This window comes from Oncorhynchus kisutch, linkage group LG17 (assembly GCF_002021735.2).
Source record: "Oncorhynchus kisutch isolate 150728-3 linkage group LG17, Okis_V2, whole genome shotgun sequence".
NCBI classification, from domain to species: Eukaryota; Metazoa; Chordata; class Actinopteri; order Salmoniformes; family Salmonidae; genus Oncorhynchus; species Oncorhynchus kisutch.
The window spans coordinates 67,554,305-67,568,593 of record NC_034190.2 but is presented as its reverse complement, the minus strand read 5'-3'; the positions used below and the strand labels follow the sequence as shown (position 1 = coordinate 67,568,593).

General features: G+C 44.3%; 1 protein-coding gene across 8 annotated transcripts in view; it reads left to right on the top strand.

The window, feature by feature from the left end:
- The window catches only part of LOC109908148 (rap1 GTPase-activating protein 1), an 84,664-nt gene that overhangs the window by 32,769 nt on the left and 37,606 nt on the right, over positions 1–14,289 (top strand). For 7 of the 8 annotated variants that reach the window (XM_020506661.2, XM_020506658.2, XM_031794421.1 and 4 more), the window contains one exon: positions 13,159–13,261. In XM_020506661.2, the coding sequence (XP_020362250.1) occupies positions 13,159–13,261 (103 nt within the window). Of the gene's footprint in view, positions 1–10,195; positions 10,328–13,158; positions 13,262–14,289 lie in introns of those variants that run through there. The other variant, XM_020506664.2, reaches the window with a different exon arrangement.

Sequence of the window (14,289 nt, the reverse complement as noted above, 5' to 3'; positions counted from 1 at the left end):
TACATGGTCATTAAGGCCAGATTGTTCTTCAATATGTCCAAAAGTTCATAGATGACCAGCAGGGTCAAATAATAATCACAGTGGTTATAGAGGGTGCAACAGTTAAGCACCTCGAGTAAATAAATGTCAGTCGGATTTTCTTAAATGAACATTCAGAGGTCAAGACACCAGGTGTGGTAATCTTGACAGAAAACTTTGTTATTTTATCATTTGATATTGAGTTTGAATTTGTCACATTAGAAGAAGCCATTTGGTAGCCTTTTGGGCAGTTTAGTTTTATTTTCCTCTTAAAGCGGCAATCAACAGTTGAAACAATATCAAAGGTATCCCTGCCTCTGTTTCAGTAAGAAGCTACGGGATGGGGCTGGAGAAATGAGAGTTTTAACCATGTATTGAATTGTGAGGCTATATAGTGTTTGTTTAAATGTCCTTTATTTGGAGTAAAACAAATGTATATTTGGGGTTATGATGGGGTACGACAGTTGGACTAAGCTCATGAAGCATTTCTAAGTTATATTCTTCAAGAATCAATGGGTGCATATCATTCATTTATAAGTAAAAGAATGTATGTAACAACTGCAGATTGCCCTTTTAATATTATTATCCTGTGTTAACATCTTTGAACATGTACACATTTCCTCTATGATATTTCTACCTTTATTTTAACAGTGAGTCACCATTGAGACATGGGTCTCTTTCACAAGGGAGCCCTGCACATACAATTCATAGACAAATCAAATCTAAATGAGATTATTAAGTAAGATATAATACAGTACAACAAGCAATCAAGAGAAACAGACACATTCCTCAGCAAATAGTTCCCCAATCAATGTGTGTAATTGCCCAAGCTGCATCGGAGTGTCCAGCAGTGTATTTTACAGTTGGTTCCAAAAATAGGGAGATTTAAAACTGAAGGCGGATTTACCTAATTCAGTGGAGGCCCAAGGAACTTCAAGAGTTAACCAACCCTGTGAGCAGGTCTGGTATCTCATGTTTTTTTATACTTGAACAACGAAGTTAGATAAGTTGGCCTTCCACATTAAGGTCCTTTAAGGATGAACCATCTGTGATGTGTGTGGATTGTTAAACAGCATACAATAGGATGTCCTTTGTGGGAAGGCTAGATACAGGAGAATTTGTGTTTTAAGCCAACAGAGGCCAGTCACTGAGCTGAGGTTAGATGATTCCAGTACATTTTACACTCTACTTCCTGTTTAGAGGAGCTTTAAAGACATTCTACAGTACTTTGGCGACTAAGAAAATATTTTTTAAACCTCCCACTTTGGGCTGGTTGTGTCAGTGTGTAGTTCATACATGCATAATCTATAAGCAGAATTACTGCCATACATTGCAGGGCGGGCAGAACAGCTCAGTGAGCGCAAGAGAGAGAACAATGACGTGATGCACATGTCTGTGTAACAATTTAGCTTCCGTCCCTCTCCTCACCCCTTTCTGGGCTCGAACCAGGGATCCTCTGCACACATCGACAACAGCCACCCTCGAAGCATCGTTACCCATCACGCCACAAAAGCCACGGCCCTTGCAGAGCAAGGGAAACAACTACTTCAAGGTCTCAGAGCAAGTGAAGTAACTGATTGAAACGCTATTAGCGCGTACCCCGCAAACTAGCTAGCCATTTCACATTGGTTACATCTGCCCATATGTGAAGTAGTACGCAATTTACTGGTATCACTTTGTCTCGTGGGTGCTACTTTCAGAACTACTGGCTAAAAAGTATTCCAAAGTAGGGATTTTCTCTTCCTATTTTGTTATTGTTATCTGATTGACAGACAGCAAACAGTGATAACGAGGGAGGATCCAAGTTTCCTAGCAGAATAATACATCACAACAGAGAGATACAAGTGATTGTTTTTGTTTCCCACTATTGTTCAAAAGGCATCATGGTGATTTCCCTAGGGTGTTATTTTCCAGGAATATCTGGGCAGGCAAGGAGGGAGGGAGGCAGCTGCAGTGAAAACATTGGGGATTGGGAATCTAAAGCTGCAAGAGAGAGGATGTGGTTTATTGAGAATCACCTGCTCTTTTTAATGCATACTAATGATACAGGCAACTGTCAGCGGGAGGCAAAGGTAAATAAGGTGCGTGTAGGATGCTGGTCTCACACAACACTTTGCTCACAAATGGAACACTTTACTTAGTCATTCAACATATCGAAAGAGCTAACATTTTGAAAGAGCAATAGTTTGTATTTGGTCTGCGAACAGATTGTCATTGTTTCATGACTTACAAGTGGCCCCATTTGTATATATTTGAAAGAACAAGAGTCATGCTTCAAGCTTTCCCAGACTGTGCTATGTTTGCCCTCGCAGCCAAACACTTTAACTCTTGATAAGGAACAACTAAGAGAACTGTTTCCTTATCGTTAAATGACAGGCCAAATGGACCTTCCCAAATGGCTTTTGTTGAGGAACCAATTAAGAAAGACTCTCTATCAGACTAATCTGCCTTTTGACTGCGGTCCAATATTAGCAAGATCTGCTGTCTCTTAAGGCTAGAAGTAGTTTTCATTTGGAAGGGAAGATTATGGTCTTAAAACGCACTATGCTGCCAGAGGAGAATGTTGAGAATGATGCACTTTTAGTAGGATATGCAATTCATCATATCTGCCTAGAGGTGACCTGTGTGTCATATTGCTCTGAGCGGATGGGATAGGACATAGCATGCTAGCATGTGTGATGCCTGTGACACATGATGTCTGGCTCCATGCAGAAAAAACACACGGACAGACGAATACTATTGCACGCATGGTGAGTACTTGAGTTGAAATGTTTACGATAAAAGAAACTCGTAAATGTGCGTGCGCATCATCTTTGGAAACACACACACACACACACACACACACACACACACACACACACACACACACACACACACACACACACACACACACACACACACACACACACACACACACACACACACACACACACACACAGAGGAGACAGTGATGCATCACCTCAGCTCCCATCCCTCTGAAATTGTACCCATTCCAGACAGCTCTATCACACCGCCTGGGGGCTGGGGTGGGGGTGAAGATTTCAAGGGCCCTGAAGGGAGCAGGTGGATCTCAGTCCACAACACATATGGACTACTCCTGTCTGTGGCTGTTAGAGGAAAAGGGAGGACAGGGTAGTACAGGAGTGACTGGTGGCAGCCAGACCAGACCAGAGCAGACCGGACCAAAGCAGAGCAGGGCAGCAGGTGATGTTGTCATGTGACCTATTTAGAACAGATTAAGCCAGAGGCTGACTGAAAACATCTGAGCTCCTCATTGTCATGATGCTAATGTATTAGAGGAATGGGGGAACATGGGGCCCATGGAGGACATGCAGAACATCTGCTACATACATTTACAATGTATGTAGCAGACTTCCTCCTTATCTTTAAATATCAGTGTTTTTTTGGGGGGTTGTTGGTGTTTGATTGAAATGCTTGTTGAACTGGGGAGGGAATAAGGAATTAGAGATAATCTACAGTGATGCTGGACCAAACAGTGTAGTGTGGGCTGGCCATTCGTTGGTCCAATTTCTCCTGAGGTGTTGCTGGAAGGTGTTACCCTGCCTGGGCTGGGATGTTCAATCCCTCCTTCTCTCATTGACCTTTAATACACAACATTCATACATACTGTACATAATGTCCCATATGTTCTCTCCTCCTCTCCTCACCTCCCTGGCCCCTTCACAGCAGGGTCATCTGGGCTGAGGGAGGGATGGGGGGGATGTAGTGACAGAGGGAGGGAGGACACGCTCTCACACCACTCAAACCCCTAATCAACATGAATAGACCATCTGTTATCCTAGGCAGAGCAATATGAACACTGTAGTAGTTAATCTTACAACTGTGATAGATCACATTGATCATACTGGAAGATGTAGAGAGCAGCTGACCTGCTCATTCCTTCAGTTTTATCAAAGCTTGAAGTGGTAAAATGTATCTAGTTTTTCCTGTGAGAAATACAGTATCTGCTGTTACGGATATTTCTCATCACATGTAAGCTCTCAATGAGAAAAGAGCAGCTGAGAGAGATTGAGCTTTGAGCAGCTCGTCAGTTCTGTAATACTGAGGTCTGATTTGTTGGCATGTTTTCCATGCCTCAGATCCCGTGTGTGATGTGTCTGTGATGGGGTTGTAAACCCCGGGCCAGACCGGGCAGGCTGCTCTGGGGTCAACGGATGGTCACACGCAGCCAGCCACCCACCCAGAGACAGATCTCACAGATCCATCCATCCACGCAATACATTTCTCCTGCCTCTCTTTGGCACACCAGCAAATGAGACACGGAAAGCCAGAAGTTAACATAGTGGTTCCTTCATCTTTTTCCCACAGCCCATAAATTGACAAACCTGCAATGTGGCACATTCTTACATACAGTCTGTCAATATTCATCTATACTTCCCCATACAATGAAGTGGGGATCAGGTATCTTGTTGTTGGTGTTCAGTCAACTGTGTACATATTCCAGAGGATGACTCAATCTGGCTGTGGGGAGCCTGCCAGTGCAGTGCTACTTTGCCTAAAGCCCAGAATGGCTGGCTGCTACTGCTGGAAGGAAGACATGAAGGAAGAACAGTCTGGCACAGACTTTTTAACCAAGTCTCAGTAATAATAAAAATGTACGTGTTGGTTTGAGAAGCCAGAATTACAATCAAATTAATTTTCACAATCAAAGTGGTAGAAAAAGTACCCAATTGTCATACTTTAGTAAAAGTAAATATACTTTAATAGAAATTGACTCAAGTAAAAGTGAAAGTCACCCAAGTATACTTAAGTATCAAAAGTAAACGTAAAATTCAAATGATTTATATTAAGCATTTTCTTTTTTTCATGTATTTGTCTTTTTATGGGCAGCCAGAGGAACACTCCAACACTCAGTCTGAGTCCTCTGGATCAGAGGGAGTAGAGATGACCAGGGATGTTCTCTTGATAAGTGTGTGAATTGGATCATTTTCCTGCCCTGCTAAGCATTCAAAATGTAGCGAAGTACTTTTGGCTGTCAGGGAAAATGTATGCAGTAAAAGTACATTCTTTTTACATTAATATAGTGAAGTAAAAGTAAAAGACCCATCTGGTTGCACTTAGTGGGACTTTTGTTTTTTGTTTTTCAAGAGGACAATGACCCAACACACCTCCAGGCTGTGTAAGGGCTATTTGACCAAGAATGAGAGTGATGGAGTGCTGCATCAGATGACCTGGCCTCCACAATCACCCATCCTCAACCCAATTGAGATGGTTTGGGATGAGTTGGACTGCAGAGAGAACGAAAAGCAGTGCTCAGCATATGTGGGAACTCCTTCAAACGGTGAATACCTTGAAGATTCTGAAATCTAAAATATATTTTGGATTTGTTTAACCCTTTTTTGGTTACGACATAATTCCATATGTGTTATTTCATAGTTTTGATGTCTTCACTATTATTCTACAGTGTAGAAAGAAAAACCCTTGAATGAGTAGGTGTGTCCAAACTTTTGACTGGTACTGTATATGTACTGAGCGTTTCTGATGCTCAGCAAAAAAAGAAACGTCCCTTTTTCAGGACCCTGTCTTTCAAATCAAATCAAATCAAATTTATTTATATAGCCCTTCGTACATCAGCTGATATCTCAAAGTGCTGTACAGAAACCCAGCCTAAAACCCCAAACAGCAAGCAATGCAGGTGGAGAAGCACGGTGGCTAGGAAAAACTCCCTAGAAAGGCCAATACCTAGGAAGAAACCTAGAGAGGAACCAGGCTATGTGGGGTGGCCAGTCCTCTTCTGGCTGTGCCGGGTGGAGATTATAACAGAACATGGTCAAGATGTTCAATGTTCATAAATGACCAGCATGGTCGAATAATAATAAGGCAGAACAGTTGAAACTAGAGCAGCAGCACAGTCAGGTGGAAGTTGAAACTGGAGCAGCAGCATGGCCAGGTAGACTGGGGACAGCAAGGAGTCATCATGTCAGGTAGTCCTGGTGCATGGTCCTAGGGCTCAGGTCAGTTGAAACTGGAACAGCAGCATGGCCAGGTGGACTGGGGACAGCAAGGAGTCATCATGTCAGGTAGTCCTGGGGCATGGTCCTAGGGCTCAGGTCCTCCGAGAGAGAGAAAGAAAGAGAGAAGGAGAGAATTAGAGAACGCACACTTAGATTCACACAGGACACCGAATAGGACAGGAGAAGTACTCCAGATATAACAAACTGACCCCAGCCCCCCGACACATAAACTACTGCAGCATAAATACTGGAGGCTGAGACAGGAGGGGTCAGGAGACACTGTGGCCCCATCCGAGGACACCCCCGGACAGGGCCAAACAGGAAGGATATAACCCCACCTTTCAAAGATAATTGGTAAAAATCATAATTTCACAACTTATAAAGGGTTTAAACACTGTTTCCCTGCTTGTTCAATGATCCATAAACAATGAATAAACATGCATCTGTGGAACAGTCGTTAAGACACTAACAGCTTACAGGTAGGCAAGTAAGGTCACAGTTATGAAAACTTAGGACACTAAAGAAGCATTTCTACTGACTCTGAAAAACACCAAAAGAAAGATGCCCAGGGTCCCTGCTCATCTGCGTGAACGTGCCTTAGGCATACTGCAAGAAGGCATGACGACTGCAGATGTGGCCAGGGCAATAAATTGCAATGTCCGTACTGTGAGACGCCTAAGACAGCGCTACAGGGAGACAGGACGGACAGCTGATCGTCCTCGCATTGGCAGAACACGTGTAACAACACCTGCACAGGATCGGTATATCCGAACATCACACCTGCGGGACAGGTACAGGATGGCAACAACTACCCGAGTTACACCAGGAACGCACAATCCCTCCATCAGTGCTCAGACTGTCCGCAATAGGCTGAGAGAGGCTAGCCTGTGGGCTTGTAGGCCTGTTGTAAGGCAGGTCCTCACCAGACATCACCGCCAACAACGTTGCCTATGGGCACAAACCCACCGTCGCTGGACCAGACAGGATTGGCAAAAAGTGCTCTTCACTGACGAGTCGCGGTTTTGTCTCACCGGGAGTGATGGTCAGATTCCCGATGACCCTCCAGCATGACAATGCCACCAGCCATACTACTCGTTCTGCTCGTTCTGTTCCCAACCCTCCTCCTCTCGCTGCTGCTGACCTTTGCAGATTCTGCCGTTATGCTCCTGAAGTTGGCGGTAATAGGCTACACCAGGGGTCGGCAACCTTTTTCCATTTGGAGTGCCAATTTATTTTACAATTGCATGCCAATTATGATTTTCATATGCACATGTTCGTAGAACAATTTAATTTATTTTACAATAGTCTGTATCTCAAAATCAATGTCATGTGGTTAATTGAAATTGTTTCTAAATGAAATGATGCATCAAATATTGTGGGCCCTCAGTTTCCCACACCAGTGAGCTCGGGACAGACACAGCTGTATGCTTCCCTTGTGTCCCTTGTGTCCCTTGTGTCCCTTGTGTAAGGGATAAGAAGTAATCAGGTATTTTATGACATTTTTCCCTTTGATGCCGAGTGGTAGAAATACATTGAGGAACTATTGTCATTCTCAATGGATTCTATAAACACGCTTTGTTTACTTGCTGTTTGAGGTGAAGAAAAAATGACTTTGTTTAGACCATCATAAATACTTTTAGACATCCCCAAATGGGCATATTTATAGGCCTACATTAGCATGCAGGCCAGATAGCCTAGGCCTGTTTTTTTTTATGCGTAATCAGACGCGTGTCCTTACCCAACATTGACAGGTGTGCCCCAAACAAAAGACCATTAATACATTGATAATACGCGTAAATGGAATGAAATGAACCAAAATGTGTTTCTCACAAGTGTAGCATAGGTTGTGAGCTCTGCAAACCATGTGTCCACTCTGAAAATGAGAACGGTAAACAACTGTAATGATAATATATTGAATGCATTAACAGAAATTTCTGTAACCAAACGAGCATTGTAGATTAGAAATGATGGGAATTAACTGTAAATGTTGGCCATTACTGGTGACATATGTCATGTGGAATTGATAGACACTAACAATCAAAGGGCAAACAATTCACACAATGAAGTTATGAAACAATGAATGCGAACGAAATGGCAGGAAAGAGATGTGCCTTTGTGCATCTTAGCCACACTCTTCTTGGACCATGGAATCCTCAATGAATAGTCCACTTTTTTTTGCAACTGTTTGACTAAAACAATCTCGGTTGTATTGACCAAACAATCGACCAGTCAAATGAACAGGGTCATCCCTAAGAGGGATGTTGTCGCCCTGTTGTTTGATGTTGGCGATTACCTGCCTGGCATCAGGGTCTCCAGGACCAGAGCAGAGTCCTGGGGCCTGACAGTCCCGTTCCAGCGGTGCAAAACCTTTCACCAGGCGGAGCGACTCCTCCAAGGCAGAAAAGGCTCCCTCGGGCCCTTTCACCTAACCACCTCTGCCGAGTATTTGTGGTGAAGTGGAGTCAATTGAGCCACCTGTTCTGAGAAGTGGGCCAGATTGACTTCGACCAACTCTCCACCACCTTGGGCGAGAGAGATGTTCAGCGATGAGATATGTTTAGCCTGGGCTACAGCTACGTCTCCTTATTGTTCAGGTTAGCTGGGGAATGACCCTCTGCAGCCCGCCCGTTATCATCCATCATCCGGTCACACCCCTGTTCCGTATGCTGTCTGTCCTTCTGGTTAGTGAACATCTCACAGTGGTAGCATTAGACACTCAATGGTTGGCCATTGATATCATTGGATAGCCGTCGGTAGCCATAATGCTAAAGAACAAAGCAGTCTAGCCACAGTTAGCAGCCCTATAGCTTAAAGTCCAGTAAGGTGGTGTGTTCCATGAATAGCTCAAATAGGCTACAAAAACAAACAAAAAAACAAGTGCATCAGTTCGGACCTGTACAGGCCATCGGTCGATACACTCAAGTAAGTCAAATATAAAATAGCCTATAAGTTAGGATAAAATAGCTCACAGACGAGTTGAACAACTCGCTCCAAACATAACTTGCGTCATCCCAGAATGCAATGCTGGGGAATATTATGATGGCACCTTGTGATCTTCCATCAGAGTGTGAAGGCCTTGAATGATGTAGAGACCATGTTGGTACAGTAGGTGAGGTTAGCGGTCAGAGAATAAGAGAGGTGAGGGAAAGAGAGAAACAGCGAGAGTCCTCCCAACTCCAATTGAATAAGCTGGGCATTGAGCTGTTCATGCTGAATGGACAGTACATCTTTTGTTCACTTTTATTCTGGCATTGGGAAGTAAAACTGTGAGGATTACTTTTTGTAATGATTACTACAATACACAATTTTAAAGACTATAATCCTTTATCTCTCCTAGCATACCAAACACTACTAGTAGGATGAATCCTACTCCTTGCATGACTGTGCTTCAAGGCACACGATTTAGTGAAAGCAGGTCCACTTGGTCCTTGACTCAAACTATGGGAAGAATAGAAAGGTCAGTGCACTCACTGGCAGACAGGTCAGACAGTGCATTAGTGTTCCTACGTACCTGAGGGGACAAACAAACATGCTTTAGGAGAAGAGAACATCGCCAGGGACATTAGGACTGGTCGGAACGGAAGGACTTCAAAAGAAACTGACATTCAACATGTTCCAGTAATAGACAAAATATAAGCTTTCCTTTTTATTGCAGGAGTGCAATCGCTGATCATTTTAGTAATTAAAAGCTCTTCTGCTTGTAGCCTCTCTCTCCAAACGGTGGTACTGCAAGGCAGAGTATGTCTCCTCTAGTATTCTCTCTTACTGGAAGAATAACTATAGAAACACACACTCAATATACAAAGTACACTATTCAGTGTGTGTGTGGGTGGGTGGGTGGGTGTAGGTGTGTTGTTGGTTGGGGTTAGGTGCGTGAGTGTGTGGATGCCTGTGTGTGTGCTTGTCTGTGTTTTTGCATGCGTCTGTCCCGTTGTCGGGGGAGACTCATCTCATTTGGTTGCCGGAGCAACCGGTCCTAGCTAGTGAGGCACGTTGTTTAATTAAGGTGAGGTGTATTCAGAGGAGAAGAGAACAAACCTCTAGAAAACTCAGAGCAGACCGGCAGGCTTCACTCTCTCCCTTCTCTCTCTCTTTTATTTCTTTCTCCCAGTCCCAGTATGGGCGGGGAGGGGCACCGTGTCAGAGAGGGGGAGAAAGGAGAAGAGAGCTAAGAGCATTGAGAGAGAGAAATAAAGAGAAAGGGAGTGCGTGAGAGAGCAGGTGTGTGACAGGCAGAGGCAGAGAGTTGAGAGAGAGAGAGTCCTAGCCATCTGCTTTTTAACTGATCTCTGATCAATTTATCCAGGAGCAACACTGCTCACAGCTGACACAGAGTGAGTAACTTACTTTGCTCTTATTTCTGTTTCATCATGTTTGTTCTGATAGTACCTACGGCTTTTACTTTATGACCCTATGATTTTATTCTGTAACATTATATATAGGTTGGATTTGTTATGTAATCTGTGTTGTGGTGGTGGTGGGAGGGGGGGGGGTGAAGCTGTGGCAGCTTTGTGCTTCCTGCAAACTGATATGCAGGAGTTTTACGTAGAGGCAGGCAGGCAGGCGGGCGGGCAGGCGGGCGGGACTCTGGATGAGAACATAATGATGTTTGTTTCCAACATTAGGGCTGTTTTCCTAATTAGGTGAAATCTGCTTTGTGTTTTGTTTCCTTGCCACGATACTAAGGAGTTTCATGATACTGGTGTGGTCATGGCCCTAGTAAGGAGAGAGGAGAGAGGGTCCCCTACTGCTCTAATGTGATATCGTTGTTATTTATGTGCTCTGACAGTTTGTGCGTGGTGTGTGGTGCATGGTACAGTGTGTTTCCTCTCTCCTGATTCATGTCATTGGGGAAGAATGAGTCATCTATATTAGAACTATGCACACTTGCAATCACTCACTCAAGTCGCTAATCTCTTTCCGAACTTCTGACAGATCTTCTCTCTCTAAATTACACATCTAAATTAAATACATCCCACAACCACCAGGACCACCTCCTCCTTAGGGAGTTAGTCTGCTGGCTGGTGTGTGTGTACTCCAGCACTGTCCATCCACAGTGTGTGCATGTGTGTGTCTGGGTGTGTGTGTACTCCAGCACTGTCCATCCACAGTGTGTGCATGTGTGTGTCTGGGTGTGTGTGTACTCCAGCACTGTCCATCCACAGTGTATGTGTGTGCATGTGTGTGTCTGGGTGTGTGTGTACTCCAGCACTGTCCATCCACAGTGTGTGTGCGTGCATGTGTGTGTATGGGTGTGTGTGTACTCCAGCACTGTTCATCCACAGTGTGTGTGTGTGCATGTGTGTGTCTGGGTGTGTGTCTGGGTGTGTGTGTGTACTCCAGCACTGTCCATCCACAGTGTGTGTGCGTGCATGTGTGTGTCTGGGTGTGTGTGTACTCCAGCACTGTTCATCCACAGTGTGTGTGCGTGAATGTGTGTATCTGGGTGTGTGTCTGGGTGTGTGTGTGTACTCCAGCACTGTCCATCCACAGTGTGCGTGCATGTGCGTGTCTGAGTGTGTGTGTGCACTCCGGCTCCGTCCATACACAGTGTTTGTGTCAGGTCTAATTAGCTGTGTTGGGCAGCTGAAGGTATGTCTTGATCTCTCATGAGACAGACTGGAGCTGCCTGCATGGCCTCATTGAATTCCACTAAAGACACACTGGCTTCAGCTTCATCTCCTCAAGAGACTGTCAATCAGGAGGGTCTCTCTTTCAGTAAGATGACGAGAGCTGCTATATCAACCACTCAGCTCAGTCAGTCAGTCAGTCAGACAGTCAGACACAGCAAATGTGATGATGACTTTACCATCATGTATATGTTTAAACACATACTGTAATCTATGACTCATACAGCCTACTCATACAGCCTACACATACAGCCTACTCATACAGCCTACTCATACAGCCTACTCATACAGCCTACTCATACAGCCTACTCATACAGCCTACTCCGTATACCTTTTTAAAACTAATCTGACAGCGACTGGAAATCTGCTTTATTCAGCCTCACCAACCAACAACTCATAGCTCTACTAACCACTATATTAATTCGCAATTTTTTTAAATCTTAATTTACACCTGCCATGTTCTCTTATAGTCTCCACCCGGCACAGCCAGAAGAGGACTGGCCACCCCTCATAGCCTGGTTCCTCTCTAGGTTTCTTCCTAGGTTCTTTCTAGGGTGTTTTTCCTAGCCACCATGCTTCTACACCTGGATTGTTTGCTGTTTGGGGTTTTAGGCTGGGTTTCTGTACAGCACATTGAGATATCAGCTGATGTAAGAAGGGCTATATAAATACATTTGATTGGTTGATTGTCAGCAACGGGTCTGGCTGAAATAGCAGAATCCACAAATTTGAAGGGGTGTCCACATGATTTTGTATATACAGTGTATGCATATTGATGGATGTCAGCCCTATGACATGATGTACTAGCAATATCATGGTATTCACTATAACTGTGGCATTGTGTTCCATGGGGATTTTGTATGTTTAATATTGTGTTTTATGTTCCTTTGCTGCAAAACCAATTGCTCTCTGGGACAAATCAAGTTTAAACTTGATCTTCATCTGGACACAGTGGGATTCACAATCAGGGAGAAATGGCAATACATTTCCTGTATTCACCAGAAATGTTGACTGTAACATATTCTCGAGTCTCAAGCTCGTCCAGTATTTGTATTGGTTTCTACAAGATATTGAAAGTCACCCTTTAGCTCAACTCTCATATCCCCAGAAACCTTATTTAGCCTGAAATGTAATACAATATATTTTCCTCCGGTCACTGAGTCATCATATCTATTATCTAATAATACCCTACTGCCAGAACAATAGAGGAAGGAAGTCAGAGCAGAGATGAGGAGTTAGAATGATATTGGATTACTCAGTCTCTTCATACTGCTCTTCAACCTCAGTTTACTGTTTACACCGTAGGCCATTGTGATGCTTCCCAGAATGGGCACCACGCTGCAGCCAGTGTTTCCTAAATAGCTGTTTATTGTGTTGTGTTGCAGTTGTAAGGGATTCGAACCCTAGAACCCTGAGGCATTCAGCCACATTGTTTATTCCCCTTCTCTCCCCTCATGACCTCAATGTGATATGAGGGACTTATTCTGATCTGTCTGATGTTCATGTTTCTCTCTGTGTGTTTTCTGTGTTTGTAGGAAACAAAATGGGGGTGACCCCCGGATCTCTACCACACTAGATCCACCACTGTTCCAGCCGCTGTTGTCCCCTCTCCCGTACACCGCTCCACCGTTCCTCAAGGTAGGAGGTGAGGGTGGGGTGGGAGGGGAGTGGATGGATGGAGAGGTTTGGATTTGTGTGCTGTGGACACCCGTCCTCAGCTTACATCCCCCAGCATAACCTACACTCACTTACCCTATGTTCTCTGTGTCTGTACTCACCATGTCTGTTCTGTCAGTAATGCCTGTCTGTACTCACCATGTCTGTTCTGTCTGTCTGTACTCACCCGGTCTGTTCTGTCTGTCTGTACTCACCCTGTCTGTTCTGTCTGTACTCACCCTGTCTGTTCTGTCATTTCAGTCTGTCTGTACTCACCATGTCTGTTCTGTCTGTCTGTACTTACCCTGTCTGTTCTGTCATTTCAGTCTGTCTGTACTCACCCTATCTGTTCTGTCTGTCTGTACTCACCCTGTCTGTTCTGTCTGTACTCACCTTGTCTGTATGTACTCACCCTGTCTGTTCTGTCATTTTAGTCTGTCTGTACTCACTCTGTCTGTCTGTTCTGTCTGTACTCACCATGTCTGTTCTGTCAGTTATGCCTGTCTGTACTCACCATGTCTGTTCTGTCTGTCTGTACTCACCCGGTCTGTTCTGTCTGTCTGTACTCACCCTGTCTGTTCTGTCTGTCTGTACTCACCCTGTCTGTTCTGTCTGTACTCACCCTGTCTGTTCTGTCATTTCAGTCTGTCTGTACTCACCATGTCTGTTCTGTCTGTCTGTACTTACCCTGTCTGTTCTGTCATTTCAGTCTGTCTGTACTCACCCTATCTGTTCTGTCTGTCTGTACTCACCCTGTCTGTTCTGTCTGTACTCACCTTGTCTGTATGTACTCACCCTGTCTGTTCTGTCATTTTAGTCTGTCTGTACTCACTCTGTCTGTCTGTTCTGTCTGTACTCACCCTGTCTGTTCTGTCTGTACTCACCATGTCTGTCTGTACTCACCCTGTCTGTTCTGTCATTTTAGTCTGTCTGTACTCACTCTGTCTGTTTTGTCTGTCTGTACTCAACCTGTCTGTTCTGTCATTCCTGTCTGTCTGTACTCACCCTGT